This window comes from Hibiscus syriacus, unplaced genomic scaffold (genome assembly GCF_006381635.1).
Source record: "Hibiscus syriacus cultivar Baekdansim isolate YM2019G1 unplaced genomic scaffold, ASM638163v2 tig00004111_pilon, whole genome shotgun sequence".
Classification (NCBI taxonomy): Eukaryota; Viridiplantae; Streptophyta; class Magnoliopsida; order Malvales; family Malvaceae; genus Hibiscus; species Hibiscus syriacus.
In genome coordinates, this window is record NW_024062000.1 from 514,149 (window position 1) to 541,221 (window position 27,073).

The window sequence follows — 27,073 nt, forward strand, 5'->3', positions numbered from 1 at the left end:
TAATATATCACATGACACGTAATATTTAGATTAAAAATAAGAAAGAAAAGTAAAAGAAAAAATTGAAAACATACTTTTCAACTTTTAAATACTTTACAAAATAAATATATTTTAACAAATTAATGACTTATATTTTATCAATTTTAGTATAATTGTATCTTTCAAATTTACTCTTATACGGTAAGTATTTTATTATATTTTCATATTATGTTTTAGTATTTCTCTAAAGTATCCATAAAATACAATTATTAGGACCACTTGACAACTTTCTTGTTAGATTTGTATAATGTTTGACTTTGTTAAATTTTTATGTTTGAATTTCTGCTTTCAGAATTCAGACACTTCTGTGTCTTCATATTATATCCTTGAATAATCGTGTTTTATAAAAGTCTAATGTGGTTATTGTTTTATTTGTTTTTCAATTTGGTGATATAAATGAATATTATTTTTTTAATTTGAGTTTAAGTAATTATATCATTATATATATATATTAATGATTAAAAAATTAAAAAAAATATTATTTTATAATCATTTCCGGCTATTTAAAATAAAAATTAAATATTATTTATTATTTTGGCGGTGCTACCTTCCTTTTCAAGTCGCTTGATCATTTTTAAATGTGTAGTAAGTTAAAACATTATTTTTTATTGCATTTAAAGCATTTAAAATTATTTTTATTAAACGGGCCGCGAGTAAGCCCGTTTAGCCCGCGGATTAAATGGACAGGCCGCGGGCCTTAAAATTCAAAACCGTTTATGAATGCGGGCTTTTTAGCCCGCTCCGTTTAACCTACACCGTCAAAACCTGCGGGCTAAACGGGCGGTAGCCCCTCTAATCCGTCGTGTAAACGCATAAAATATCAAATTTCCTGCATTAACCAGTCAAGGAAATACGGCTACCATACTTTGACACGTAATTTATACGTATATTAAAGAAACAGAAGACTTTTGAGTAGGAAAGGAGACTTCAAGGCAACTACGTCTGCATAGAATACAACGAAAAGAGAAGTTGATGCAAATGATGCTTGTTTGGGTCAAATTTGATTCAATGAAGATGGTTGTAGTTTCCTGGAAGTTGCGAGTGAGGCGCAGTCATTTCAATGGACAACTCGGATACGTTTGTTTGACTTTCCGTGCATCCACTTGATTCTCATCTTCATGCTAATTAAAACATCCCATCTTGTGCGAGTACTTTGGGTCTAATTGCAGTTTAGTCCTCCGGTGTGTTTCAAATTGATATTTAATTTTTATGCTTTTATTTGTTATGATATGGTCCCTTTACTTTTAAAATGGTGGTTATCACTCCAATAAGTTATTACTGTTACTTATTTCGATTAACTAAATTAGAAAATGATTGGTTAGAATCAATTTAACTGAAAATTGGTAGTTTGATGAATTCAACAGTGAGATAAAAAAAAATTAGAGTGGACAGTTGTCAACCATAAAATATATCGAAATATAATACTAAAAATATTATAATTCAGCGGGTTATCGTAATGTAGTATTCTTCTTTAAAATTCGCATCAATATTTTCAATTAAATTTTAATTTAGTTGAAACTATTGTTATTGTAATATACACGGGGTTTGAGTTCGAACATACTTAAGTACATAATATCTCTTAATTTATAAGTAAGAAAAGATTTGCATAATGCACATATTATATCTAAAAAAATTACTTTAATATATTAATGAACATATTTGATAGTAGACTAATTAATAATGACATTAAAAAAGTAAAATGATCAAACTATATAAATAAAAAATAAAAGACTAAATCTCAAATATAAGGATCAAAATAAAAATTTAAGCCATTTGTAGGGTTAATCTGAAAACTTCCCTTCGTGAAACTTTGTGGGTCGCACCGTACATCATGCAACCGTACAATACAATCTTTCTTACGTTAATTAGGACGCCCTCACATGCTTACATGTGAACCAATCCATAATTTTGTGTGTGTATATATATTTGCACTTAAACTTGATTTTAAATATTTAGGTATTTTCATATTAAATATTTTTGTTCATTTAGGTATTTTAGGTATCTTAATTTTTTTGCCTAATTAGGTATTTAAACTTGATTTATTAATTTAATTTGATATACAAATTTTATTTATTTTTGTTTAAATTGTTACTTACAATAAAGACTTATTTGAATCAACTTTAACCATTAAATCATGTTTAGATATAAATTTGAACCTAAAAATTAAATTCAAATATCTATTTGAATAAAAAAAATTAAATATCAAACTACAATTTTAAGGCTTTCTTACTTCTTATTATAGGGACGTTTTATGTACAAGCGTCATTGATTTCATTTGAATGAAAATTTTCATTGTGTATTAGTGTTATAGACAAAGAAACATCTTTTTTTATTTAGAACACTAAATTTTAAAACATTATAATTTAATCTTCAAAGTATATCCAGAACAAAAATTATTTATACATGTTTTTATGTATGTGTTATATGAATAATATAAATATAACGTGTTATAAAAATATATTTTGTGAATTTTTACAATACATTTTTAATATTATATATTCATGTTATATATATATATATATATGTTCTATATTTTCACATTAAATATAAACCAAGTGATGATATGGATGACTAGTAATTAATACTATGGTTTTGGTCACATGAAGTGTCGTCGGTCTTATTTTTCAAAGGAATAATTAAAGTTTGCACTTGTGTGTGCATGCATTTGGGGCATCGTAGGCTTCAACTTTCAAATGGTCCTTGAAAACTTTAATGATAAAAGCGTCACATGGTACGACGTCAAGGTTTCATGTTGAGTGTTGAGGTACACCACTTAAATTTTCATTTTGGTCATCAATTTTTTTAAAAAATTTTCTTAATTGAAAACGCAATTAAAATCAAGTGTTAGGAAAAATTAAATTATTTGAATTTATAATAATATAGATTTATTAAGTATTTAATCTTAAAAATTGGAGGAACAAAAAGCTTATTTTGAATAAATTTTAATTAATAAGGGACTAAAATACTATTAGATTAAAAATTTCGAAAAAAAATATTTCTATATACTTTCGTTTATAGTCTTAATTATATTCAAAATTGAAATAAACCAGATTTTTAAAATGAGATAACGTATTTTAGGTCAGAATTGCGACTTTTTTTATATACTTTCTATATAAAACTTTTTTTTTATGTTGGAATCATATTACAACAACAACAAAACTCTATTCCCATATGCGATGGGGTAAGGGAGGCATAGTAGTAGGCTGTCCCTAAAGTCAGGTTGAGAGCAGCTTTCGTGGAAGACTTCCGACAGTCAGAAAATTAAAAATAAAGGTAAAATACAATGTATGTATAAATAAATACATAGTTGAAATAGCCTTCATATGCAGTCTACATATGCGCGTCTGTAATGAAAGTAAATCCTTAAATAAATCCCTGCGTAAAAATGCTCTGCATATAGACAGAAATTTGGAACATATTAAACTGGATAAATTTATTAGAATTGAGAGGTCTAGAAAGCCTAAAAAGTTTGAGAAGTGTCCAATAAGGTTGGGCTTTGCCTTGGATTGGACAGCAAATGGAGACGTTTCATATGTATTGTGATGATGCTGAAGCATAAACTAGTGTGTATTCGGATCCGAATATGGAATTCGGATCAATTCCGATGTTCCGGTAACAACACATTGCCTTCAGTGTCGGGATACATCCAAGAGAGCTGGAACATGCGCATTCCATACACAAACACAGAATTTCTTGTGCCTATGTAAGGAGGGAAATGTTACCTCCTATTGTAAAGGTATATGTCTTATGGCTAATACGGGCATTCTTTGATTTATCTGATATGCAGGTCGTGACATTTCCCAGCACCGGAAGGCTGGAGTCGTCGCAGGTGAAAATTCTATAATTTCATGTAGCATTTTGTATCGACAATGCTGATAATGAACATGCATATCTTAAATCAAAAGATTTAGCCTTCAAGTAATGGTTTATGGCCACAATTGCAGTTTTTTGCATCCATAGCGATAAGAATCGACATTGATTTTTCGTTCATTTTGTTTGGGCAGATATGATGTATCAAATATATCACACATGAAGGATGGAATGTTGTGGTGTATCCTACTTCGTTGTATCCAAATATACAGTACATAACAGAGTATTAAACAAAGAAGTAACCTATAAAAGCATTATTGAAAGTTTAAGATTAAATTAATTTGGACCAAAGGAGAAATGGGGACTAACTTTGAATTAAAAAAATTCAAGAGGTTAAAGTAAAATTTTAACATTATATTAATGTAAGGTTTTATCATTTTTGGAGGAATTAAATTATAAAGTCATGAAATTTAGGAGATCAAAATATAATTTCGTCATTGTACTAAATTAAAATGTTACAATTTTATCGTTGAAGGACATAAACCCCCGTCGGTAAGCATCGTCTCAAGCAAAGCTTAAGGTGTACAAATCTCCAGGGATCAACCGCATTGATTGGGTCGTTAGGATTTGGGCATATGGGTTGTAGATTTGGTACCATAAATTGGACCAATCAACTGCATTCATTGGGTTGGGTCCTCTATTCTACACGGGCAGCGGAGTTTAAAACTCCCCATCAAGTTACATAAGAAAACACATACTATAAGATAAAATTTAGTATAATTTATCTTATTATTTTTAAAAAAAATAAATAACCGTTACAATATAAATACATAAATTATATATATATCCAAAAAATTTAATACATATTTAAAACTCTTTCAACATCTCTACAAAATTTGAAAATTTAGAAACCACACAAAATACTACATCTCTTTACACTAGAGATCATGGAATCGAATGTCACCATTAATGTTAGTGATCGTGGTTCAAATTATATTCTAATTGATTTAAAAAATTACAATATAACTTATTTAGTGGAAGGAATAAATTAAAATAAATAGATAATACAATTAGGATTATTATAGAACAAAACAACATAATACATGTGAGATTTTATAATTTTGACATTATAATAGTTTTATGTCAGATATTTTTATAGTTAGAATTGTTGTATAGATTTTGATATTTTTATTTATTGATCGTGTTGCAAATATTTTTTCAGTTATAATAACCATTAAATTTCTAAAAAGAATAAAAAAAATCCACTATAAATTTATCAAACCTCTTGATAGACACTTTCATCAGCACGAAACTCTAATGATTTTCTTTAAAATTAAACCACAAATAACAAACTACATTCTATAGATTTTGACACCTGCTTTGATTCTTTGCTTAAATGTATTTATACTTAAAGAATATTAATATCTTATTTGATAATTTTAATAAATATTAACTATGTTTTTTTAGTTCATTTTCTATGTATTATGGGAAAATTATAATGCAATCAAGAATTATTTCCCCTAAGCTATTTCCCATCATATATATGTTTATGCTGCCTTTTTTATTATAAACTAAATTAATCAATAATTAATCATAAAGTAATTTGGTGACTCGTTTTCTATTTTTTGTTAAGCGAATTGAAAAACAATGTTACAATCTGATCATTTTAAAAATACTCATACTGATCATAAATATTTACATGTTTGATTTTTTTTTAATAATTCCTACCTAGGAAAGAGGAAGAATTTTACTCTTAATGGATATTGAACCTACAATTTATGGGAGAGAAGATGTTAACAGAGAGTTTTTAACCACCTGTCTAGAGATTGTTGACACGTATTTAAAATTCAATTTACTTATTTTAAATAAATTTTATTAAATATAAATTATAGGTACTAGACTAATAGAGAAATTTCATACTGATAATTTGGAAAAAGTAATAGATTTTTTATTTAAGATAAATAATAGAGTGGAAGCAAAAGAGATTTTGATGAGAAAATAGAGGAAGGGTCCCCTCTTCACCAGCATGGCTGCCACTGTCAGCCTAATTGCAATGTTAGTACATACTATAAGTTTACTGTATTTATCGCTATGTGCCAGCTTGCTTCACCAATCTTCTCCAATCCTTGGTTTAAATCCTTAGATTTTGTTTGGATTTTGTCTCCTATAACCATGCATGATTCTTTTATGGCCATCCATTTCCAGGCCCCTCATTGATAACTTGATTTACATCAACAACGTATGTATGGATTAGGAATTATGGTAGCTCTTTATGTTTTGTTGTCCAAATTATTATTTGTTGAATCGAATGATAAAATTTTTGATTATGTAATGTTTGAAACTTAAGTGTGTAGGGAGAACATAACGGTGGAAGTGCTTGCTCCCATTGAAGGACCCTACTCATCTTACTAGATTCGAGTATAATTAGATTCTAATATAATTTTTTACCACAAAAGGGTCTCAAATCAAGTAAAAATTCAAAAAAATAGTTTCTTAAAATAGAGAGTTAGCATCGATAAGTATTGGACGCAATGATAAGATATATACACTCCTAAAAAGAGATATAGGTTTGAAATTTGAAAATAATTAAGGAGTATTTGATCTTAACCCAACGACTTTTGATATGATCAAGGTTGGATCAGGTTTTTGGGTCAAGTTTGAGTTTATGATGAAAAATATTCAACCCGAGGATAATAGTATAGTTGAACTTCATATATTTAGGAATAATTGTTATAATACTCCTCTATCTATATTTTTTTCCAATTAAATTCCTAGTTTAGCTAATAAAGATGGGAATTATATACATACATATAGGGTCGGATTTGTATCTTAAAAATCAAGTTAAGTTTCGAATTGGACTAAACTTTCCTAAATCATGATGAAATTCGAATGGGTTAAAAATTCAACTCGACCCAATTCATAGACATCGTAAAAATGATAATATAAATGAGAGTACGAAAAGAAACAAACATAAATTTAAATATTAATTATAAAACAAATACAAATCAGACATAAAAATGATTAGTAACAAATACATCCATGATAGATAGAATCAAGTTCTCCAATTGTGACGTATTGTATAAAGAAAATATTTATAATAAGGTTAGGATGAAGTGTGGATCCCGTGAGTGAGTTTGAGTAACAAATGGGAAACATCTTCCTACTTATATTTTTTACGGTTAAAGGAATCTTACACGGATCACGGGCTAAGCCACATATGCTGCTTCATGCAACCAATAATAACAATAATAATAAATGTTATCAAAACTGGACCGGACAGGCCGGTTCAACTAGCTAAATCGGGAATCGATTGCCTGTCCGGTCTGGTCAACTTCTAAAATCAGTTTTGCAATGAACCGCTAAAGAATCGGTTGGGAACCGGCAAAACCAGTGTGAACCGACGGTTCAAACGGTTCACACGGTTATATTTTTTTTTAAATAAACCAAACGACGTCGTTTGTTATGATTTTTTTAGCCCCAAATTTATACTGGGTGATGAAGAAAAAACACCTCCTGAGCTTGATATTGATGAGATTGATAATTTTCTTTATCATGAGAATGCAATTCCAGTTGGTCAATTATAAAAAAACAATGAAGGTTAATATTTGCTTGTTTATTTTAGTTATATAATTATATTTATTATTTAATATATTTTACACTTTTACTTTTAATTATTAAGTATTGTTTGAGAAAATAAATTTAACTTTGTATTTATTAATCATATTGTTAGGTGATGAAGACCTTGATGCTGTGGACATTCAAGTTCAAAGTGATGCTATGGAATTTTAAGTTCAAAGTGGTGATGACGGTGGTAGTTCAACTAGTGAAGAAGTTTTTCCCAATATTTTGGAATTTGAGGGAATCAATTTCAATGAATATTATGATGATTGATACTTGTATCAATTATGTAATTTTTTATTTAGTTGTTGATGAATTTCATTAGGTATTGACCTTAAATATTATGTTGTAGTTGATTTGAATCATTTTGTTTCACTTGATATTATGATATTTAACTTATATATTTTATGACTTGTGATACTTTTATACCTTTTAATATTGTGAACTTAAAAAGAGTGTTATATATATATTACTTTGAATATTATACCGGTTTAAGACCCGGTCTGATTTTAAAAACATTGATAATAATAAATACCAGTAATTATTCCATACATAATTTTTTATTTTATAAATGAAATTAAAAGACTTCGTGCGCATTTAATATTTAAAAAATTTATTATTAAATTTAATAATTTAAAATACTCGGGGAGTATTTTTAATATATTAAAATATCCTAATTAGTAAATAAATGGAATTCCAGAGGAGTTTAAGCACCGACACAACTGGTCATACTCAATTCAGATTGTCCTAATGTTGTTTGTCGTGTGAATATATAAATAGTACACTTATTAGCAATACTGGGTTGTTTTAGTTTAATAGCATTAATTCTCGTTTTGCTCGTTGCCTTAATATTTGAACTTATTTGATCATTATCGAGAAAGTTATGATTCTTAAATTAAGATCAAGAACTTCAATATTATTTTTATTAAATATATAAATGATCCTTAGAACATTTTTTATTAGCTATGAAAAATTACAAATTAATTATCTGACTTAAAAATAATCCCGTAAAATAACAATATGAGATTTAGGTGAGGGAGAAATGATTAAAAAAATAAAAGCGAAATAAAGGTGTTTGGTTTTCCCACGAGTCGTTTTCATAAATTCCTCCAAAAATGCAAAATCGAAATGTGGTTGGTCACACCCCACTCGGATCCTGCCTCTCTCAGACCCCCTTTTCCGGGTTCTTTACTCATGGGTCCCTGCACCGACTCTGGCACATCATTCATCCCATTTATATCACCATGACATTAAAACCCTCCAACGACACTCATTCATTTTATATTTTGTTTTCTAAAATTAATTACATTTATTAACTTATCCACTTCATTAAATAACCTTAATAATGAAGGGAAATGCTGTTATTTTAAAAAGATTTAGCATTTAATTATTATATTTAAAATTTCAAAAATTCAAATCTTTAATTTTATTTAAAATATTTAATATATTATTCTATTTTATTGTTCTTTTTTAATAGTATGAGGTAATTACAAGTATCGTTGTATCTATTATTATAAAAATGTAACTTATTGAACCCAATACCTCAAATAAAAATAATAATCTCTTTAATCACTAAGACTCGATTATTTATTATTCTAATATTCTTAACCCATGGTTATTTTGATTTAGGTTAAATTTGGATCTAGACTGTTTTAAATTGAATTATTTATTCTTACGGGGTTCGAGTTTTTGAATACTAGCTCATTTTGCATTGATTTAATTGATAAATTAGTTCTTAAATTATGCCCTTTTTCAAGTTGGTTCCTTTTTAAAGAAATAGTACTCAAACTTTGTTTTATTTTTCACATTGATACCCTCACTAGTCATCTATTAGGCAACAGAGATAAACAATGGTATGATTTACTAATTAATTGACACATTTTACATTTGAGACCCTTCTCAAATTATGACATTTGTTTTAAATTAATGCTTATATTTTTTTTAAATATTATTTTATGATTCTCATTCTAAATTAGTCCTTGAAATTTTAAACATTTTAATTCATTTCTAAATTGTGACTCTAATTCTAAATTGGTTCCCAAACTTTTAGCATTTTAATTTCATCCCCAAACTATGCATCCAATTCTAAATTGGTCCTTAAACTTTTGAAAATTCAAATTTCACCCCCAAACTATGACCCTCATTCTAAATTAATGCCCAAACTTTTGAACATTTCAATTCCTTCAAAACTATTAGTATACGCTAATCACATCACTGTTAATAAAATTGTTAGGCCAAGCTATATTATTATATGTTTGATTTTTTTAGATTAAACTATGGTTGGGTGAAATTGAGGATTAAATTGGAAGATTCAAAAGTTTATGGATTAATTTAAAATAATTCTCATCGTTTGATAGTGAAATTGTAATGTTCAACAATTTGAAAGCTAATTTAAAATGAAATTAAAATAATTAAAAGTTTAAAGATTAATTTAGAATAAAATTCTCCATGGCATTTTTTCTTAATTTGACCCAAGTTTCTTCTCATTATTGAACATTTATGATGATATTTAAAACATCCGACATAACTATCAATATAATATCAAAGCTTCTCCCTCGAAACCCAAGCCTGATTTCATGGTAAATTTTCTCTCTGTCTCACACCCTTTCATAAAAAAAGAAAACAGAGATTAGAATTGAAGCTTAGCTTAGTTTGTGTTGTTACCGTATTTCAGGATTTGAAGAAAAACCAACGCCAGAGCTTGGCTGTATTAATGACGGGAGACGAGATCCCAAAGTCCATAGCATTAACATGTCCATGTCAACCTCCATGGCAACACAAGGTGGAAGTAAAAAGAAAAAAAAGAAAAAAAACCTTTCACTACTTACAACGGTTTCATGCCATTATCCCTCACAAGGAAGAAGATTCCAATTGTTGTCAGTTAGAAAATGAGATGGCTCAATGAAGTTGTTATCCATAAAAGCAAAGATCCAAATTCCAATTCTACAAATTCAAGCGTGCACTGATAAGATCACTCGAGTGATATCAAAATGTTATTAAAGAACCTATCCTGGTCTGGTCTGCTAAACCCATGAAAATCAGACACCAATCTTTCTCTTCCAGCAAAAACAACGACCCAAATCCCAGGAACAATGATGCCACTCCTCCATGATTAGCTCCTTGTCCCTTGACAACACATCGATTTTGCTTCGTACAAGTTGTTTCACAGATGAAGAAGGAAGCGGTAACAACAAGACCAATGGATAGCATTGGGTACTGGACTACTTATTGCTTTTACAGCAGAAGCCATCCATCTTTGCCTCTCCGCTTCGGATTATGAAATGTTGATCCAAGAGAATGGAAGATAACGATGCAAACCATCCTACCTTAATCCCTAATGTAATGTAATCTTTTGCTTGTAATTGTTCCAATATATTTTCTCTCCTCTTTAATTAAATTCGCAGTTTCAATATATTTAGCAGTTCACGAATTTAACTATTTGGGGGTTTGAAGAAGATACGTGTATTTTTTATTTTTAATTTGAATTTTTGTCAATAAAAACTTATTAAATGAACTCGGTTTACAACGATATTCATGGGTCCAGTCAATAAAATTTATTTATTTTATATTTTTTCAAGGTGAATCTTCATCTCTTTCGTACATGTAAATAAGAGATGAATAAATATTTGAAAGTTATTTTGTGATTGATGAATCTTATTAGATGAGACCATAGAAGACGTGATGTGCATATCCATATAATAATTTATTTCGTTGATAGTTAACGGAAATTAAAGACAAAAAAGTAGACACATGTATTATTTTTCAATTGTCAATTCAAATTTTATTTAATGAATTAATGAGATTTAACGGAAAGACTAAAATAATAAAATCAAACGGAACGATAATGTAACGTGAGGTAACTAAATTATTTTTTTGATTTGTGACTAAAATAAAATAAACTAAAATATAAGGGATCATCCGTATAGTTTACCCAACATATATTGCTATATAACACGCACACTGTCTTCATTACAACTCTCAAGCTTCGAATCTATAATTTTTTTTTCTCTTTCTCCTTTCATTTCCTTTAATGGCGATGTCTCCAACTACTAATCCTCCCAACAACTCCTTCTCCTTTACATTCTCCTCCTTCTCCTTATTTACCTCTGCTTGCGCCTCCATGGTTCTCTTTCGTTTCCTGCTCCTCACCTGATCTTTTTCTCAACTCTAAAGGCTTCCAAAAATCAACTGTAAACTTACCATATAGTACATACTACTATTACTACAAGAAGAGAAAATGGGTTGCATTAACAGGGATTCATCACTTTCTATGACTCGTTTGTTAATTACTGAGTTGGTCTTACTTGGTTTAATCTCTGGTTTCACTCCTGCTCAATGCAACACTGATTCTACCGATGGTATTTTTCTCTCCTTTTTTGGGTTTTTGTTTTTTTTTTGGTTAGTTGTCTTTGGCATCGTTGATTTGATTGTATGATGGGTGTTGATAAGTCTTTTTTTTGTGCTTTAGTAAAGAAATGATCTTTTGGTTGAAAGGTTTGATCTTTTCTGCTGTGTAAAGTGTTTGTTTCTCCAGAAAATATGAGAAGAAAGTCAGAGAAAATGTATATTTGTTTTGATTTCTTGGGGGAAATGGTGATAATTTATGGTATCCAGCTGCAAAAAAATCTACAATTTATGGGTTTTAGTTTTATAAATGGAAGGCTTAGTTCAATCTAATCTGTATTTGATATACCAAATTTGTAACCTGAGATTTTCTGATTAAGCTGTTTTCTTTACTCTTTTTTTTCTTGGGCAGTTCAAGCGCTTCAGATTCTGTACACTTCATTGAACAGTCCGACAGAGTTAACAAATTGGAAAAGTGATGGTGGTGATCCATGTGGAGAGTCATGGAAAGGTGTTGCTTGTGACGGCTCCGCCATAGTTTCCGTGTACGAGAGTACATATTTCGATCTTAGCTATTTGTTTTTCAGAATTTCGTAGCTTGATGATGAGTTCATATTTTGGTTAATTGGTTGTTCTTTGTATAACAGTGATGTTCCTGGATTAGGACTATCCGGAACTATGGGATACTTGCTCAATGATCTTATTTCCTTGAGAGCACTGTAAGATGATTTCATTGCTCTCGTTTCTGCCGGTGACATAGAGATTGTATCTCTCTTATTAACCATCTAGCTACTTAATTGGCTTTTTTCTCTGTATTATGTTAGTGATTTGAGCAACAACAACATTCAAGATACAATTCCGTACCAATTGCCACCGAATCTTACAAGCCTGTAATGTCTCTGATTTGTTTTGTTTCTAATGTTATAATGCATTTTTTTCACTGCTGAACATTAAAATGATTATTTATTATTTGATTCAGGAATGTTGCAGGAAACAACTTAAGTGGGAGTCTTCCTTATTCCATTTCCAACATGGTTACTCTTACTTACCTGTAAGTGACATATTTAGTTAGTCGTCACGCAGTTGAATGGAAAATCGAACTTCCTCTCATTTCCGATTTGTAAAACTGTGTTACAGCAATGTAAGCCACAATTCACTCTCCCCGTCTGTTGGAGACATTTTCGCTAATCTTCCTGACCTCGGTACCTTGTAAGAGAGCTCAACCTTTTATATTATTTGACTACCTTAATGACATTCTTTATGATATGTAACAGCAGTCTGTTTCCCCTACCGAATACTTTTCTAACAACATTATGATTTGGTTACCTTGTTAATGCAGGGATATTTCTTTCAACAATTTTAGTGGGGATCTGCCTGTTTCGTTTAGCTCATTGAGCAATATTTCCTCGCTGTGAGTGAGTGTGCATAATTAAGAGTAAAAATAAAAGGCAAAATAGATTTTAGACATTTACGAAGCTTTACCTCGTGCTATTGATATTTTAATTTGTTGCAGGTATGTGCAGAACAATCAATTTATCGGCTCTCTTAATGTCCTCTCGGGTTTACCTTTGCAAACTCTGTAAGTTACTTTTCTCATTCTGCTGTGGGGTCTACACTTTCGGATGTCTGTTCTTATGCACCCTAGATTCTGAAACAGAAATGTTGCGAATAACCATTTCAGTGGATGGATTCCTCAAGAGCTTCTTTCACTCCCGACTTTTGTGTAAGGCTTGATATAACCAGTTTAACGTTTCAATATTTAGTTTATGCAAAATGTTTGACATTGCTATATAAAATGTGAAACAGATATGATGGAAACTCCTTTGACAATGGACCAGCTCCGCTGCCGCCGCCATTTAGTCCACCTCCACCTGTTAGGCCTCTTAATAGACATAAAACTGGATCAGGAATTCGTACACCCCCCACTTCTGATGCTCAATCATCAGAGTCGTATAACGGACCATCGGCTGGACAAATTGTAGGCATAGCTCTTGGTTCTTGTTTGGTAGTTGCACTGGCACTACTTGCTCTTGTCTTCTGCATCCGTAAAAGTAAAAGAAAGGTGAGTGGCACAAGAGCATGGAGGGGAAGTCTTTCAGTTGGCTCCAATGAAGGTAGGTTTTCTTCATATTTACGCTATTGGAGTAGTAAATTTCTTTGAAGTTTCACTCTTTCGTTAAACCTTCAGATTGCATAAAGCTTCATTGAAAAACTTTCTAGCATCCTAACAATGCCAGACTGGTATTCCGCTTCATATTTTGCAGGACATACTGAGATGCAGGTGCAAAGGGTTAAAAGTGTTGCTACTGTTATAGATTTGAAACCCCCACCAGCTGACAAACTGATGGTGATAGGATTTCCAAAAGCGGATCTATAAACAGAATGAAGTTTCCCATCACTGCTGCATCATATACCGTCGCAGCTTTGCAAACAGCAACAAATAGTTTTAGTCAAGAATACATAATTGGTGAAGGTTCCCTCGGTCGTGTTTACAAGGCGGAGTTCCCAAATGGAAAGGTAGCTTCAATGTAATAAATATATAATATTGAGCTTTCCTATGCATCGGTTTTCACTTCAATAACAATTATTTTTTATGTTTGATTTAGACAATGGCTATTAAAAAGATAGACAATGCTGCGTTATCATTACAAGAGGAAGACAATTTTTTGGAAGCCGTCTCCAATATGTCACGCTTGAGACATCCCAATATCGTTACATTGGCTGGATACTGTGCCGAGCATGGACAGCGTCTCCTAGTATATGAATATGTAGGGAATGGTAGTCTTCAGGAGATGCTGCACTTTTCTGATGATGACAGCAAGACATTAAGCTGGAATGCACGTGTCAGAGTGGCACTCGGCACTGCCCGTGCTTTAGAGTATGTTATACGTGTGCGATTATTTTGTCTCTCTATCCCTCGGCTGTTTGCTTGCCTAAGTTTTTGATGAAGCTATTGTTTCCAGGTACTTGCACGAAGTGTGCTTGCCTTCAGTTGTACATAGAAATTTCAAGTCAGCAAACATCTTACTTGACGAAGAGCTCAATCCTCACTTGTCCGACTGTGGTTTAGCCGCTCTTACACCAAATACCGAGCGACAGGTAAATTTTTTTTTAGGGCAATGAGTCATTGGTGATCAAGGTTTGCCTCTGTGAAGGAATGCTTTAAGCTAGAATTTTTTTTGTTTGATTCTGTAATGGGCAGGTTTGACACAAGTGGTTGGTTCATTTGGTTATAGTGCTCCTGAGTTTGCATTGTCGGGAATATATACTGTAAAGAGCGATGTGCACAGTTTTGGAGTGGTGATGTTGGAGCTGCTGACTGGTCGGAAACCACTGGACAGGTAAAACTCTCTGTCTAGATAATGATCTTTCGTATAGCATTGTTACCAAGAAAGTAAAATTTTGTTTCGATATAAATGGCATTGTATAATATTTAGTTCAAGGGTTAGATCGGAGCAATCACTTGTCAGATGGGCCACTCCGCAACTACATGATATTGATGCCCTTGCCAAAATGGTCGATCCTAGCCTCAATGGCATGTATCCTGCTAAATCTCTGTCGCGTTTTGCCGACATCATCACTCTGTGTGTTCAGGTAAAGGAACTTATGCTTTGGGACAATTTGAATCAAAGAAAAAAGAAGCTTAAAACAAAAAGAACACGATTACACAGACATACTATCAACATTTTTCTTTTGTTTGTTTATATGCAGCCAGAACCTGAGTTTCGGCCTTCCATGTCTGAGGTAGTGCAAGCATTAGTGAGGTTAGTGCAAAGGGCGAGCGTTGTCAAAAGGAGACCGAGCGATGAATCAGGATTCGCATATAAGACTCCGGATCATGAAGCAGGGGACCTGTCATTTTAATGTCTGGTTGAAACTACAAGCTAGAAATTGATGCCTCGCGGTCGTGTATGCAGGGGCACACAAGTTAATTGGAAAAGATGCAAGTTAATAGGAAAATATGCCCATCAAAATCCAGAAAATCGAAGAAAGATTATGTAATTATACCTCACAGATTTAAACTTTTAAGCTTATAGTGTTTACAGTGCAGGTATATGGGTCTATTGTTGAACAATATGGTGCACTTTCATGTTTAGCTCGTAATAATGAATAATTTTATTTAATTCAAGAACAGTAGTAGTAGTAGTACTGATGCTTGCTTCTCTAGGTTTCAGCCGCGGCACTTGTATAAGAATAGCGGGTCCGATCCTGTAGATGAGCTTGTATCCTAACCTAGTAACCGAGGAGAGTTTGCAGAACTCGAACCATTCATGCAGTACTTGGATTACATTCGTGCATCATCCACTGTCCGAGTGCAATGGCATATGATGATTTTTATTTCATCCGTAGATGGCAGCACCGACTTCATTTCCTGCGTGCAGCCGGCGGATTTGCTATGCCAGATGCCGCGTAACAGTTAACGTCTTTTGCATTCAATTATCAAACATACTAAGGTGGAGGGCGGATGCTCCTAATACGCCCCACCAATAGGAGATTAGCAAACATAGCATACATGGGTTAAACCAAACGTAACATTTCTTAGTTAGATGAAAAATACACAAACTAATAATAAAAGTGGATACAGCATGTACGCATATAATAACATGACATAAACATGATAATCCCCATCACATTAACTATGATATAGTCAGCATAAATAATAGCAGTTTTGCTTCAAAGTTGCAGCTTAGCAGGAAATGATCATCCCATATATGACTTCATCAATTCTTTAGAGAAATGCAGTCGAAAGATCCATGGGAAAAGGATTTCCCAGAACATTGTCCATGAAATAGTGAGGATGGGTACCATCCATCACCACACACTGCATATCTTCAGATGGCTTCCAGTGCCTTTTCCTCTGGTTAATGAACCAGTTGTTTATTTGCTTCTGATCCAGACCGGTCGATTCCACAAGGGCAAGCTTCTGCGACTCCTGTTTCCGCCAGCGAGTTGTTTTGCAACACATGGATAATGATTAACAGATGCATTAAAGATTTAAGATATGGACATTATATAGTTGTGCAATGTGTACATACCGAAGGGTAAGGCCATTTGTAATGTATACTCCACCAATCCAGCAACTGTTGGGTGGCTTCCTTAGGCAGCTTTCCTTTCTTCCTCCGCTTCGTAAATTCCTGCTTCAGGCTGCCTAAATATCCGCTGTACTTCCGCAAAAGCTGGCCTTTAAGTTCTTGATCTTCCGCGAGGGGATCAATTAAGTCGTTTGTATCGGCCTCTTCCTCCGATGATCCATTCCTGTCAAAAACTTCACCACAAGCTGAATACATAACAAATTTGTAAGCACTTCAAATTATGTCTCCGAATCAACTCGAATCAGATCAAGACAAGCAACTATAACCTAATTTTTCTTAAAAGTATTCGTGTTTGACACTTAAGTTTGACACATGAACATGGAGATATGATCTTCGAACACTTATGTAGGATACATACACGTATCCAAAACTCACTCAAATGCGACTAACTTAATCTATAACAATTCAACTTTGGAAAAAATCTGGAGCACTGCTGTAAGAAACAAGTTACATGAATTTCCCCCGTGAATGCTAACTTTTCACTATAAAACCTAGTTTGATCAAACCCTAAATGCTAACGAATTCGTATAATTTGTTTTGTAAAACAAATTGCAGGCTTCCATGGCGGATATAGCCTTAATCTAATATATTAAACAAAAAGCAGGTTCGAGAGAGAATATTATCACCAGAATTCGAAGAGGAAACGGTGAGGGCTTTGAATTGAGACTCGACCCTTTGAAGAAAAAGCATGGTTTCCTTAAAAGGTTTGGAGAGCTCTTGCTCGTACTTAGTCAACATCTCACAATAAGCCTCCATGAACTGGTCCAGTGCTGGATCATCACCTATTCTTGCACTGCTGGTAGCACCAACGGTAGCCGCCGCCGATGCGCATGCATCTTCTACTCTCGCCGCCACTTCCGGCGGTGCTCCTACCTGCTCAAGTTTAAACACCACCACCACCACATGAGAAACTAGGCTTTTATAAATAAAACTGATCAAACCACCATGGTTTTGTTTTTTTGGTTACCTTTTGACAATTGGCATAGGCGGCCAGGAGACGGTTATAGTGAGGATGAGCCATGATCTTAGTCTTGAAAGAGCTGCCATCGTTGCTAGTCTCCATGAAATAACACCCCGTGTTGTTGTTTTGATCGTGTAGAATGAAAGAGGAGCTGTCGCTACTAAGAAATAAGGGGTTCGAGTCCAAATTGGAATGATGATGATGATGGGAAGCCATGGGAGGCATCATAGACATTGGAGATAACCCAATATTACTACTAGTATCGTTGTGTCCAAAATCCATCATGCAAGAAGTGCTATTGGAACCACCTTCCATTAATTATCTCTCTCTGTCTTTTCGTTTCTCTCTCTTTTTTCCTAGTTGTTCTCCACCCCAACACAATCTATTTTTGCCCTAAAGATCTCTCCCGATATTTATGCTATAAAAAACAGGCTTTTTAGTGCAAATCCTAAAGCAGCAGCCACTTATAAACCTGAGTTTTCTAACCCTGTTAACTGTGTTTCTTGTTCATTAGCAGCATGCGTGGATCTTCACACACACACTCAGTGAGTCGAACTATGTTTGGATGTTCCTTGTAAAGAAAGGAACACAAAGAGTTTGCAGATGGGAAAAACGAAGATAGCACGGAGAGAAGAAGGCAGTGGCCGGATGCTATAGGCTTTTACCTTCCCGATGAATAACTCTTTCCCTCACTTTTGCTGCAGCTACTGCCACTGATGATGGCTGCCATTACTGGCAACAAAATAAAGAAAGAAAAAGAAATGGGAATATATATGAGAAGGAACGATCAAATCAGGGGAAGAGAGGGGGAAACAAATCTAGATTCTGTACGTATACTGTGGTGAACTTCAGTTTCATTCAACACTTAATCCAAACCGTAGACCTTACATTTTTCATTGAGATTTAAAAGATATGTTAACACTCATTGTTAGTCTGGGTCATGGCAGCTAATCTTCTGCATTTATTTAACAAAGAGTTGGGGTTTCAATAAGTGAGACAGTCCGAATGTCTCTTCTCGTTCTCGCACTACAACACAGAGAAGGGTCTGAGGGTTTCTGGCTATACCTTCTTCCACCTTCATCCTGTCAGGCAAGAGTGTGGTGTTAGGGCTATAGGATGGGTTACTGCTTCATATTCAATAAAGTTTAAACCATTTGTCTCCCTATCTCCATCTAACCTACTTCCTCTCACATTTTAATACTTACATGTCCACATATTCACATGATAGTTTCAGAGTAATAATTAAAATTAAAATTTCTTAGAATTCTAGTTAAAATTTTGAGTGAAGTAGTTATTTCACATCTTACATATTCTTGTATTCTTTTTTAAACTATATTAAATGTTACATTTAATTTTTATTTTAAAATTCTACTGTTAATTTTAACCATTGGTTTAACAAAAATAATGATATGACATAATATAACAATAAATTTAATATTAAAAATTATTAATAAATTATTATTAAAAATTTAATGATTAGTACTTTATTAAAAATATAATAATTGTGTGACAAATGATATTAAAATGATCTTTTAACTAACTTAATTTCATGTCGTGCGACTAGCGGATAGACTTAATAGGATGGGCAATTAGGAGATGACATATAATGAAGATGTTACGAGATTGAGTGAATAAGTATATTACGTCTTAAAAAATGTGCGAGATATTAGTCCCACATTATAAAAGAAGAGGTGATGTGTTAAAGTTTAAAAATGTTAATATTACATATCTTATCAAATATGTATTTTGAATATATTATATTGTATATTGTAAATATATGCATATGATCTTTTCAAAAAAAAAATATGTGCATATGAGTTTAAATTAAATTATTTTTCTTTAAGTGAGTGTTATTATTATTATTTTGTGATGTAATCACGTAATATGAATCATTAGAGTAGACGGCCATTTTCCCATTTTCATCGCGACGTCTAAGCAAAGATTTTAGGGTTAAAACTGGAAGTGGCGGGTAGAGAAGAAAGTGTAGTAGGGCGAATCCGTAAAGAAGAGCGTAAGAATAAATAAAAGCAAAGAGAAAAGGATAAAGAGAAACGTCACTGGTTATTTGATGTAGTGAGAAGCTATGTATGTATGGTGGTGATTTAAGCTTTTCTTCTTCACTTTACGTCATTTCCATCAACAGTTGCATGATAAGAATTTGATGTTTAAAACACACAGCTGCTGCCAACGGAGGGGTTTCAATAAATAAAGTTGGACTGATACAACAGATAGGCGAATTATAAAGGATTTATATTTATTTATTTATTAAATAAAGTTTGAAAAGACATATTAATATAAGAATTTATTATATTTAATTATTCGTTAAATAAAGTTTGGAAGATATATTGATACTCCAGCAAAGTCCCCAGTAAGTTGTGGCTCAAATTTTGCTGCAGAAATGAAGCTGTTTTTGCCATTTACTGGCTGCATAATTTCAGAACTTCGCTCTTTTCCCTGTAATCTTCAAAATTCATCCCTAAACTGCATACTTTGCAAACTCAGCAAATTCTTCTTAATCCTTGAAATTTACCCGACAATCAATAACGCAACTCAAAGATCATATGAATAATAATTCACCGAAATATAGGCATCAATCAAATTACCAAGAAAAACATTGCTTTATAACCACAGAGACAGAGGGGACCTTTTCTCGCCACCCAATTATTGGAATCGCTGTCGGAATCAGCTCAAGAGGGGCTTGCGAAAGCTCATCTCAAAACATATTATATACTCTTTTTTTTTAATTCGATTTTATTACCTAAAGAAACAGATATATGCTATAAAAACAATCAGCGTTCTAATTACATTATAATACCCTACTTACAAAAACAAACACGATCAAACTATACCCCAATGATTACAAAGAGTGATATTAACATTATCTAATCTATTTATATTTCTACCCCTTAATTATATATCTACTATTTCCTTAATAGTATGAAGCATTTCATCAACATTTCTTGAACAACCTTGGAACAATCCTTTGTTTCTCTCCTCCCATAGAGTGTAGATTAGAGCGTTCGAAGCTAGCTTCATGATTATTGTGAGTAAGGGCTTACCTTTCCAAGCACCGCAAGCCTAAGCTAAGCGAGTCTCCCATGACAAGGATCTTCTCCGCAAGCCATTCAGATTGAAGACTGTCTTCCATAAAAAAGCAGTCAAATGACACTCAAGGAACAATTGGTCCCTTGTTTCCAAAGTAGCATTACAAAAAACACATTGACTTTCGACAACAAGCCCCATGCGTTGCAGCCTATCATATGTTGCAAGTCTGTCAAGTAAAGTCATCCACACAATCATATTATGCTTTGGGATCTGGAGTGGGAACCATATAAGCTTATGCCAAGGTACTTTAGTACCCATCACCCTAATCACTTCCCAAATATCACCAACCTTATTAGCTCCAGAAGACAGAATAAGAAAAGCTTCGGTCCTCATTTTAAGAATACGCCTTAAGCTCCAGCTAGTATTAATTCCAACTTCCAAATTCCAAAAATCATTTTCCTTTAACACATAGCTTTTGAGCCAAGCTACCCACAATGATCACACACCCACAAGTATATTCCTGATTAGTAACATCATACATGCTCTGTTCCAAGTCTTAATGTCTTTGAGTCCAAGCCATCATTCAGATTTCAAAAGGCATATCTTCTCCCAACTAACTCTACTCCAGTTGTTGCCTTATCAGTCCCTTTCTAGAAAAAACGTGAGCATAATTGTTCAATCTTCTTAATAATTTATTGTGGTAAAATTAACTACCTGCACCAGTAATTAGCAAACATTATTGCTCTGATTAATTCTAATCTGCCAGCATAACTCAATTGCCTTCCTAACCATTGGTGCAACCTTGACTTGATGTTATAAATAACAACCACACAGTCTTTGTCAAAAGTTTTCTAGTAACTAAAGGAATACCTAAGTATCTCACTGGTAGGCAACCATGTTTGAAACCAATAATCAATTTAATTTCCTCAAGCTTACTATTAGATACCAACAACAAAGAATTCACATTTAGCATCATTAAGCGTAGACCATGCATTTCATAAAAGTAATCTAAAACACTAGTAACTTCAACTACAAATTCAACATATCATTTACAAAAAATAAACAGACCATTAACAAAAGATAGATGAGTAAGGCCTATTTTTTTGCATTTTTAATGGTAACCAAACATACCTCTAACAACTACCATGTTTAGGATTCTTTAGATAACATTCATAGAAATAACAAATAAGAAAAGAGAGAGGGGGTCTCCTTGTCTTACACCTCTTGCACCCTTGAAGTAACCAATCAAACTCCCATTAAAAGAAATGGAGTATCTAGCTGTTGAAAAACAAACTTCAATCCATCATATAAAAGTGCTTGGAAGCCTTATAGCCTCCAGAATAGTAAAAATGAATCCCCAGTGAAAAGAGTCGAAAGCCTTATGGAGGTCAATTTTCAATGAGCATCTTGGGGAAATAGTCTTTCTACTATAGCCTTTAATCAGTTCCTGAGCAAGAAAAGTATTGTCACTCCTTCATTTAACAAAGGTTGTTTGATTTAAAGTGATCATTTATGGGACGAGACTTGTCAATCTTTTAACCAAAATCTTTGATATAGCTTTGTACACCATAGAACATCATGAAATAGGCCGGAAATATTTGACCTTGCTTAGATTTGATACCTTAGGCACCAAAGCAATAAATGTTGCATTAAAAGCAGGTAACAGAAATTACTCATGAAATAATTGTTTTATAGTAGCTACAACATCATCACTAATTATAGACCATGATTTTTTGAAGAAATAAGGTGTGAAACCATCAAGACCTGGAGCTTTTTCATTACCTTGACAGAAAAAGGCTTCCTGGATCTCATCCATCGAAATATCCTTAACAAGTCCAATAGAATCTTCAACATACAAGGAAAATTGAAGTAAATCTTTCAAATGATTGGGATCACTATCTTTAACCCTAGGATCAGCAGTACCAATCAGTCTTGTGAAGAATTCAATCACCTCAAAAGTCATAGCATCAAAAGATTTTAACCACTTTCCTTGTTCATCAAGCAGGACCGGACCTTGATTGTGTCCCTTTGTTTTTAACATCAATTGCAAAATGGAAGAATTTAGAGCATTTGTCTCCCTCCTTTAACCATTGCACCTTTGCCTCTTGCTTTAAGAACATAGTTTCATATTCTTCAATGATTTTTAACTCATTTTGCATTTGAAGCTCATTTTCAATGACATACTTTCCTCTTAAAGTTAATATTTGATGTTGCTCCAACCCTGTCTTCTTATGCTTTACCCGGGTTGAGAGATCACTATAAAAAGTTTTATTTAAACTCTTTAAACGGATTTTCAGGTGCTTTAGCTTAATAAAAAGGCTCTGCATTGGGTTACCTTGGACAGTACTTTGCCAAGACTGTCTAACCACGCTCAAGAAATTTGGATGATGAGTCCAAAAGTTGAAGAATTTGAATGGCTTTGGACGATAGGCTTGAACCTCTTTAGATAGCCAGGCCAATGCCAAACAATGGTCAGAAAAGAAAGTCCAAAGAAAGGATGGTCAATAAGGTTCAAGTCCAAAATTATATCTTGAAAATTTTTCATATCAGAAGTTGAAATAAGTCCCAATAGCTGACAACCTGAACTCTCGTTTGATTGCAGAATAACATATTATATTTTAGAGTTAACAAACTTTATATCAAATGTCAGTAACAAACAAAATTTCAGAAATTAATCTCCAAATTTCAATTTATATAACTCAATTTATATATTTTATATATAAGTTCATTATCATAAAACTTGAAAATCAAAATCTTGTATAAAAAATAATATTCAATCTCAAATCAAATTTATGTTGTTTCAATCAATTATACATAATAAGTTGAATATTTTAAGCATGAATTAAAAGACATCAATAATAAAAGAATTATTGATATTTCTTAAGATCGAAAGTTAAAACATTAAAACACCATATTAATAAGCATAATATTTAATTAATATAAAGTAAAAATATGTAATAATTTTACATCCCTAGTATGTGATGAAGGGTGGTTTTGTTTTGGATTATGACATTGAAACTTGAAGCTAAATTCAATGCTCAACTTTCTCTCTCTTTGAAAATGAAAACGTTATCGGTATATTCTTCATGCTGGAAATGTCGAACCTCTCGATGAACCTCTGGTCAGACACCCTTGCTTTTGCAGCGGCAAAACGCTGATACTCGTCAAAAATCGAAGACAGGCACCATCTCTGCAATTTTCTTAAGCATCCCACAACACAACCGGTACGGTGCTGCACGATGTATCGAGTGATCAGTTGGTCAACTGATAAGTAGGGTCGAAAAACGTTGGCAGAAATTTACAAAGGTGGAAAAGCATAGGATGAAATTATTACCTTTCCCCGTTTACAATGGATTAGCACTGGATGGTTCTTTACATCTGGTATGGAAACATACAATGCCGAATGTAAGCAGATGAAAAAGAAGAAAACTATAGGCTACAAGCAAAAAGTATTATATAGCATATACCGAGGACCACATTCAACGCTTCTCGGATTGTTTCCTCTGGAATGTTTACAAAAGGTTCCTGTCCAAAGTTTCGAATATCAATTTCAAGAATGTATTGTCCCTTATGATGCAAGATTTTGTTTATGTTTAACACCACTTGTATCTGACTTATTGGCCAACTAATCTAGATTAGGTCTACAAAGGCCCATTATGAGAACGACACTCCCAATTTTCTTTTTCTTCCGAACACATCTATGAATGTAGGATATCATTTCATATAGCAGACAGCCATATCAAAACAAATAGAACCTAATTGGTTTAAAAATCACAGTGCAAATCGCATTACCCTTCCTTCTTCACCATAAACCGCCACGAGAAAATGTAAGAAAACTACAGCCTCGATAACAGCATAACGTATTCTATTTCATAGTTCAATAAATCAACAGTAACATAAAAGTACGGATCATATAAGTCAAACCTTGAATATCAGCAAGAACTGGTTCTCGTTACCACCACTAGGAAGGGGGAAACTTAAGCAAAAACTGGTGTTTTGATGATTATACAAGGAAGGACGCTAATTTGCTATAGATTTCAACTTTCAAGAGGATTCTAGCACCTTATATTTACGGTAAAGAACACAGTTCAGGGATCAAAAAATCCATGGATAGAGAGAAAACAGGACTGACTGCTAAAATTAACATTTTGATTTCGAGCTTATGAAAACTATTTTATATGTCAATTTCAGTAAATGGAATTGGTAACAACCCAGAATTGGGGGGGACTTGAACCTTAAGATATAATCATGGTGATAAATAATTAAATGAGGGAATTAAGCCAAAAAAAAAAAACTGATAAAAATTTAATTGTATACCTTGCATCCATCGATACCGAATTGGAAAAGCCTGATTCCGTTAGCCTTTAAGAACTCATTGTTTGCTTCCGGATAGGTCTCAGGGCAAAGATTTCTACAAAAAAAAAAAGGAACATAAAAAGCAATTAAAAAATTCAAAATAAAGGAAATTTACGTTCTCGATAACCAGCAGAAAAAATTAAGGATAAGTAACTCACATGACGGAACGGAGCCCTACCGATTTCAAGAAGCTAAAATTGGCGGAATCAGGGAAGCCAGACCTGAAAATTCCATTATCGACCATGGCGAAATTCAAGGGAGGCACGAACAGCTGCTCGCCGTTGATCTCGCTATCGTCTCCGATTATCGGATAATCAGGCGGCGGGGAGAGGTCATCGGACGCCTCGTAATCCTTTCCCTCGATTACTTCGACTCTCATGTCCAATTTTTCGCGCCAAAATTTTGAAAAACAGGGGGGAAAGGTTGAAAATGAAATCTAGATGGATCTTTGGGGGGGAGAAGATGGAAGAATTTTCAAAGAGTGAATTGAATCTAAAGGAGGATCTTTGATTCATGAATCTTTGGGGTTCTCTTTCGCTTTAATTATAAAGATAATATAAAGAAAAAGAGAGGGATCGAAGCGGATGGGACGATTAGTCGCACAACTTGATCGCCCTTCTTCTTTTCTTTTCAAGTTTTAATTAAAAAAATGTATGCTTAAAGAATTATAAGAGAATATTTTGGTTTCGGTCCGCCTATAATACTTAGATTTGGATTTTAATCTCTATTCTTTAATTCGATATATTTCAGTCCTTTTATTTTTGTAGCGTTCTTTTTTATATTACATAAGAGAGAAAGGGGATTGTCTAACCTTCGAACTGGCATGAGGATTTTAGAGAATAATCTCTAAATCAATCAATTAATTTTGGTATGATTAATAATATATAATTGATAATTAATTAATTTGTATTTTGTATTGCAGAGATTCATCTTAAAAATAATTATATCAATTTTATTTTTTATATTTAGACGGTTAATTTTCTAATGTAACTCTGTACAAATCTTGGGGATACACAAAAGCTCAAGCCTCTTGGACCCCAATACACACAAAAATCCAGAGTGCACAGCACAAATTTTACCAACCATCTCACACACCAAACCAACACCAACAGATCTTGAAGGCCATAACTAATGTATCAACAGTCCTCCCAGAGAAACTTATAAACAAAGAGCGGCCAAAACTCTAGAAATAGCATACTCATCGGGCTCCAGAAAACCAAAATGTTAAAAGCTTCTAATTCATATAATACCAAAACATAGCACTCAAAAAACCCAAAGGACTAACTTACCGTATAAAACAGTCCGAATAAATTTTAGCTCTCCATAAATCTATTCCATTTACAACATTCATTCCAATTTACTATGTTTACAAAATTTCTTATGTTCGTTGAGTATTTAATAATGTTCATCATTTGTCAACAATCTCTACAGTAAGTTGTTAAAAGCTTTCACTTGATACCTCTTCTATCATCTAATTTGTGAATTCAATACCCATTAAAAGCAGAGTTCTCTTTCTTCCTCTGTCACTTAAATAGAAATTATTCAAAAACATATTATTAATTATTTAATTTGCTCAATAACATTATAAAGGTATATGAATCAAATTCTTTTAAATATCTTTATTGGGTCAAAGTTTTTAATTTTTTACGCTTTACGTTTTTAATAATAAAACAAAAATAGAGACGAAGAAAGAGAGGGTGTAACAGTAACTAATGGGTAGCAGAAGATTACTGGACCGACCTTTATGTAATAATTTGGAGAAATAGAAGAGTGGGGCCGGGGACTGGGGATTGGTTCGGGTTTCCTT

General features: G+C 32.8%; 3 protein-coding genes across 3 annotated transcripts; 1 reads left to right on the forward strand and 2 right to left on the reverse strand.

The window, feature by feature from the left end:
- The first annotated feature begins 11,424 nt into the window (after positions 1-11,424).
- On the forward strand, positions 11,425-15,882 carry LOC120191292 (protein STRUBBELIG-RECEPTOR FAMILY 8-like). The gene is given in 17 exon segments (XM_039194269.1): positions 11,425-11,825; positions 12,224-12,356; positions 12,459-12,530; positions 12,636-12,701; positions 12,791-12,862; positions 12,949-13,020; positions 13,151-13,222; positions 13,325-13,390; positions 13,469-13,534; positions 13,618-13,925; positions 14,076-14,156; positions 14,159-14,328; positions 14,418-14,689; positions 14,775-14,916; positions 15,019-15,152; positions 15,249-15,405; positions 15,523-15,882. Coding segments are annotated over 17 exon segments (2,157 nt in total). The 5' UTR covers positions 11,425-11,704; the 3' UTR covers positions 15,676-15,882.
- LOC120191273 (probable tyrosine-protein phosphatase DSP4) lies at positions 13,790-25,815 on the reverse strand. The gene is made up of 6 exons (XM_039194257.1): positions 25,425-25,815; positions 25,228-25,321; positions 24,378-24,435; positions 24,245-24,288; positions 23,922-24,142; positions 13,790-13,801 (listed from the first exon to the last, which is right to left on the reverse strand). Exons 1-5 carry the CDS (start codon positions 25,643-25,645, stop codon positions 23,942-23,944), a joined length of 618 nt encoding a protein of 205 aa, XP_039050188.1. The 5' UTR covers positions 25,646-25,815; the 3' UTR covers positions 13,790-13,801; positions 23,922-23,941.
- LOC120191252 (homeobox protein SBH1-like) lies at positions 16,532-18,720 on the reverse strand. Its single transcript, XM_039194240.1, has 4 exons — positions 17,872-18,720; positions 17,531-17,777; positions 16,848-17,089; positions 16,532-16,744 (listed from the first exon to the last, which is right to left on the reverse strand). Exons 1-4 carry the CDS (start codon positions 18,178-18,180, stop codon positions 16,541-16,543), a joined length of 1,002 nt encoding a protein of 333 aa, XP_039050171.1. The 5' UTR covers positions 18,181-18,720; the 3' UTR covers positions 16,532-16,540.
- Positions 25,816-27,073: the final 1,258 nt, after the last annotated feature.